Raw genomic sequence first — 6000 nt, forward strand, 5'->3', positions numbered from 1 at the left:
ATCATGGGCACGTATAGATCTTCTATTCAGTGTTTGTGGCCTTCAGAGCCTCATCTCAAATGATTTGCCAATAGAAACAGCACAATTGCTAAGTTTGGGCAACCAAAAAGAAAACACACACACACACACACACACACACACACACACTTGTGCTAAGCCCAGTTTTTACATTACATGAAGTCCCTGAGATTACAGTGAAAGCTTTTTATGTGATCCTAGCCACAGAAATGTTCTCATCTTGCTCTAGGTTTACCCAGGAAGTCCTCAGTGGCAGGGCTTCCCTCCCATTGGATGCTCAAAATTAGTTATATATAATTTGGTATATCATATCTTATGATGCTGTCCTTGAAGACCACATGGAAACTTCAACTGGTCCAGCATACAGTGGTGTAAACAGATGGCCTCAAAATGCCCCTGTGATACTTCTGCTTTGTGAGATTGCCAGTTTGCTTCCAGGTATGATTCAAGATGGTGATTGATACCTATAAAGCCCTACATGGCATAGTGCTTGGTTACATGCATCTGTCTCTCATAATATCTGCTTGACCACTCTTTCACTTAAGCAATGCCACACATCTCCTCTATGGCAGTATCTGCCCTTTGAAATGATGTTCCTCCTGAGATCCGAATGGCTTTCAACTTTCCTTTCAATTTAAGATTGAAAACATTATCTTGCTTTCTCTGCTTTTTTTTATTCTTATTGTTTTAATCGTCATATTTTTCATGTTTTAAATGAGTTGTAAACCTCTCAGAGTTCCAATAGTAGCAATAGCACTTAGACTTGTATACCACTTCACAGCCCTAAGCAGTTTACAGAATCAGCATATTGACCCCAACAATCTGGGTCTTCATTTTACTAACTTCGGAAGGATGGAAGGCTGAGTCAACCTTGAGCCTGGTGACATTCGAACTGCCGAACTGCTGGCAGCCAGCAGTCAGCAGAAATAGCCTGCATTACTGCATTGTGCCTCCACAGCAGCAGTAGTAGTTAATTTAATTAATCATGTCAGAATATCTATGGGTATTCTACTTCACTGTTTTTAAAAATGATCTCTTTTTTAATTATCTAAAAATATTTTTAATGAACAGATGTGCATAGACAATCTAACAACAATTGAAAATCCATTGTAAATAAAAAAGAATATGTCTGGTACGTAAAAATACATAAAAATATCAGGGATTCAAATGGATCTGAAGAGATTTTCACAAATAGGGTTTTTCAAGTACCTGGGCCCACTGCGAGATCCAGGATATGGCGTACCTCTTGACAAGATACTTATTTTGTCCCTCAGCACTCTGAAAATGTAAGATATGCAAACTTTTCAATTCTCTTAACCTATAAATGGTTATATAGAATATATGCAAAGGAGAAATGCACCCAATAAACGTACCTCTTTATGGTAAGCAAGATAAAATTTATATTTACAATTAATAAATACAAAGCAAAACAACACAAAATCCACACAGAAAAACAAAACTATAGGAGATCCTTGTCTGAGGTACAAGAGCTCTCGTAATGTCTCCATTACAAGAACAAGGCATAATTTATAGTGAGCAAGGCTATTTGAGGTATTCTTTGTTTTAGTATTTTCCATATTTCCCTTTATATCATCTGTTCACAAGCATAAATTGGAAGTGTAAGGGTTGCAAACAAGAATTGGAAAAAACATTCTTCACAAAATTGTATGCGTTTGACAGATGTGTAGGGAACACCACAGATTTTTGCAACAGGAATATTAATATGGAGAGGCAAAATCATTCTTTTCCTTTACCCATTCAGCATACTAGACTGCTTTTATTTGATTTCCTACCATTGAAATGTAAAAGTCATGTTAATACTCAGCATTTCACTTATTTGAAAGTACCAGCGCTCTCATTTTATTTTATTTTTATTTATTTAAAAAGTTAGAAAATAACTCCATGTGATTAAAAATGCTGTTTGTTTTAAAACTACATTTAGATATTTCAAAAGACTTAAAGATCCTAATGCCTTAGTTCATTGAGATAATGAGAGCATATCTGACTTAAAATAATTTGAGCACAAAATCATACTTTAATTAGTTTCAGGGTTTAATTTACAGCTATCCGCACCATTTGTTAACTCTTTAATTCATTGTCTTGTAATATAAGATTTAAGATCACAACTTAAAAAAAGATTTCCTTATGTTTGAACATTTCAAATTGTTTTGCTTAAATAGGTTTTTTTAGCTGCTGAATCTACCAAATGTCTTTGAACCTAAACAAAATACTTTACCTTAGAATAGAAGCCATCTTTTTAAGTTTTAGATAGTCCTCAAATTACGGCACTAAAAATAGTGACTTATGGTAGCTTTTCATGCTTATGATGAGTGCAGTATCCTCATGCTCATGGGATCAAAATTGAGATGCTTGGAAAGGGACTCATATTTATGATAGTTGCAGTTTATGGTAGTTGGACATGTGATCACCTTTTGTGATGTTCTGTCAAGCAAAGTCATTAGGGAAGCCAGGTTCACTTAACAATTGTACTACTAACTTAACAACTGTGGTGATTCACTTAATAACGGTGGCAAGAAAGGTTGTAAAATGGGTCAAGAGTCATTACCAACTGTCTTGCTTAGCAACAGATATTTTGGGATAAATTGTAGTTGTAAGTCGAAGACTATCTCTATTCTTCTCCTTGGTAGGCCTTTACATTGATCCTAGAACAGAGTTTCTCAACCTTGGAAGCTTGAAGATAGGTGGACTTCCCCCAGCGCTGCTGGCTGGGGGATTCTGGGAGTTGAAGTCCACCCATCTTCAAGCTACCAAAGTTGAGAAACACTGTCCTAGAAAAATATTAAGGATCTAATTAGGCCTAGCATTTGTGTAAAATAATTTTAAAAGCTAAAACTGAAAATTACCAAATGACTATTTATGAAACCTATATTATATTCTATGAAGTCAATTGCATTAGCCATAAAGGTTTAAAAGATATATACTTTGATGTGTATAAATCAGTTTATACAATGTTGGATTTGACTTTCCTGGTTGGATATTTATAAGCAGGCCCACTCTTGTCATTGTTGCTATTATGGTAGGTGCTTAGAATGACTGTTGTTTTGCCCAATCTCTGATACCATGAAATGATCTAGGGGCCTTAAATCCTCTTTCTTAATAGAATTATAAAGATATATTATGGCTTTTATCTATTCTATATTTGTGTTAATGGGATTACATGGCAGAGATTCTTTTGGAAAATAGTAGCTGAAGTCTATATATTCCGGCATCTAAGCATAGAGTGAGTGTATCAGATGGTTTAATGGAAGCACTGTGCTATATACACAGCACTACTGCACACCATTAATACTGATTCAGGCCATTCAGAAAGTGATAGAAGTGAACTTTTAGATGAAATGAAATTTGGAACTCCTATAATGTTTTCTCTTTGTGTCAAGTATGAGTAACTTACTGATAGTAGTCCAGCTTTGTAAAAGCTTCACACGAGCCTGTGCTTATACAATTGTTGTTTGTTAAATGTATATGCTGCCTGACTTCCAGCAACTCTGGGCGGTTTGAAATGTTTCCATTTATAAGATTTTACTCTTGGGAGAAAAGGGGAAAAAATTGGAATGCAAAATGATTTGTGTTATACAGATGATAATGAAATCTCATCGCATGTTGCTGCTTATGGCAGAGTGGAGGAGTGCTGTAACAGCTCCTTTTTTTCACAGAATAGCTTTACTTTAAGTGGTTCAATCCTTGTGCTGCATATCAGCATATCATATAACAGGCATAATTTTGTAGCGCTGGAGTTTCTATCTTGGGTAAAACCACACAGCAGAACAGTAAAGACTCTTATTGGTATTCCTCCCTGCATCTGCTGTTTTTATACAAGATCTATTATTAGTTACTAATTTCCCCTTTCCAGACATGTACACAAAATATTTAGTGGGTTGGTGATTGTGTAAGTGCTTTGGAAATGTATTTCAAGTTAGCCTCCTAGATGAATAAGAAATAATCCTGAAAAGCATACTGAGTTTATCAGCAGGACTGTAGTCAAGCCAAAGTCCATCTTAGTTCATTGTTTCATTTCTCACAACAGCCAGACAGACATTGATCAGTCTTACCAGGAAATGGACAACAGATGAACCAATTCTGCTTTATGGTAAAGCTACCATAACAGAATCTTGAAAGTGCAATTCTCTTGCCATCACTTTTATAGCCTGAAGACTTAGAGAGAGTCCCTTTTGAACCTCTTGCTCCACCCACTATCCAGCTGCAAGTTATGCTGTGTCTTATCAGACCATTTCCTAGGCAACATCATCCATCTCCTAAGGTCTTTCCCAAATTATAGATACAGCCCTATGATGTGCTTGTTCCCAAGCAGCCAGGACTTGGAACAACACTGCCCCAATCTGAAGGTAACAATGAATCTTCAGAACTAAGTGTTTATAGACCATCCATCCATGAGGTTATCCCCTTTTAAAGCCATCCTCGGCTTGTCGTTCGTTCAGAACTGCGATAGGAAATAATCACCAGTAACACACAGAGAATCAGGGTTTACTTTGGCAATGATAAGCTTGCAGTCAAAAGTAAAGTACAAGTCGGTGTTTTGGTTCAAAGTCAGCGCTGGGTGTAATCACACCACAGCGCTATTTAACAAAAACTCAGCCCCTTAAACATACATCCGGTGATTATCAATCAAGCACCCCCCACTCCCTTAACTCCATCCAAGATTATGGCTTCTGTCTCAATGAATTTTACTGGTTAACTATATTTAATGTTAAGAAGAGCTTTCATAATTCTGTGCTAAATCTCCTTCCAATCAGCTCACTTCTTCATACACGCATATGATTGTTCTGTCTATATCAGGATGCATATAGATTACTGGAACATAATCTTAATGGCTGTCCTGGTTAAATTTGTTTGATCTTATTTGGATGCTATTTTAAGGAATTGGTCAAAGATTCTTTTGATAGCGGTTGACTCATTCATAGGCTATATTAATGCAATTCTTATTGGGCATCTTGGGTTAGCTGCCATCTTAATTCCCATTTTCTTTGGAACACTGCTACATGTTTCTGCAATAGAGAATGGTATATTAAAATGGTCGCTAGGCAGCACTGAGAGAGAGCCAAAGTAGAATATTTATTACAACAGTGAAATGCTTTGAATTCAACATAGTACAAGCTATATCTCTTTGAAACAGCTGTGTGATTCTGGAAAAAGTACAGAGTGTACATGTATTGTATGTAGCTGGAAGGGAAGTAGCTGTTTAAGGAAGTTGACTACTGATGCAAACTTTACCTACACATTTGAATAAAAATAGGCTGTAGAAATAACAGTGCATGTTGAAGTCCCCTAAAGTATTTATTTTGGCCTGAGATTCTTGCCAATCCCGTTAACCGCTTTTGGGAATGTTTGCCCCACATTTTAAGAAAACCTACTACTTCTTGGGGATTTGTTAATATTTTTTTCTGCCTACACATCAGGTGTTTTTCTGAAGGCATCATAAAAATAATCCTCAAGTAGGAAACCCCAAACTAACTTCGGAGCATTCCCAAATTATTCTTTCAATAGTAATATATCTTTCTTTTCTTTTGCTTTCCTCACACCTAGATGCTTTCGTTGGAGGAGTCATCGGCCTTGTATTTGCTTACATTTGCTACAGACAGCATTACCCTCCTTTGGGCAACATGGCTTGCCACAAACCGTATGTCAGTCTGCTAATTCAGACATCAATGAAGAAAGAAGACACATCTACCACCGATAATGCTACCAGCCTTCCTCTAGAAGGGATAACAGAAGGTCCAGTATGACTAATACATATGCAGGACGAACTTTTAGCTCTTTCATACATTCCGCCAAACTCAAATGGTATCTTTGCATAATCAGTGTTTTTTAACAGCTGCGATTCTACCTTTCTTGCCTTTTTACTTTTACTGACCCTTTTCTTTGCACTCATGTGTGTCCTCTGTTGTTATTTTCCCTTTTCTGTTTCCTATGTTTTTTTTTTTTAAATATTCCAATAAGATTGCT

At 36.5% G+C, this 6000-nt stretch overlaps 1 protein-coding gene across 1 annotated transcript in view; it reads left to right on the forward strand.

The window, feature by feature from the left end:
- PLPP4 (phospholipid phosphatase 4) overlaps positions 1-5780 on the forward strand; it is a 101604-nt gene extending 95824 nt beyond the window's left edge. The window contains exon 7 of the mRNA XM_070946289.1: positions 5581-5780. Coding sequence (XP_070802390.1) covers positions 5581-5780 — 200 coding nt within the window. The remainder of the gene's footprint in view (positions 1-5580) is intronic.
- Positions 5781-6000: the final 220 nt, after the last annotated feature.

This window comes from Pituophis catenifer, unplaced genomic scaffold, assembly GCF_029215685.1.
Source record: "Pituophis catenifer annectens isolate HBS135680 unplaced genomic scaffold, rPitCat1.0.hap2 SCAF_6, whole genome shotgun sequence".
Lineage (NCBI taxonomy): Eukaryota > Metazoa > Chordata > Lepidosauria > Squamata > Colubridae > Pituophis > Pituophis catenifer.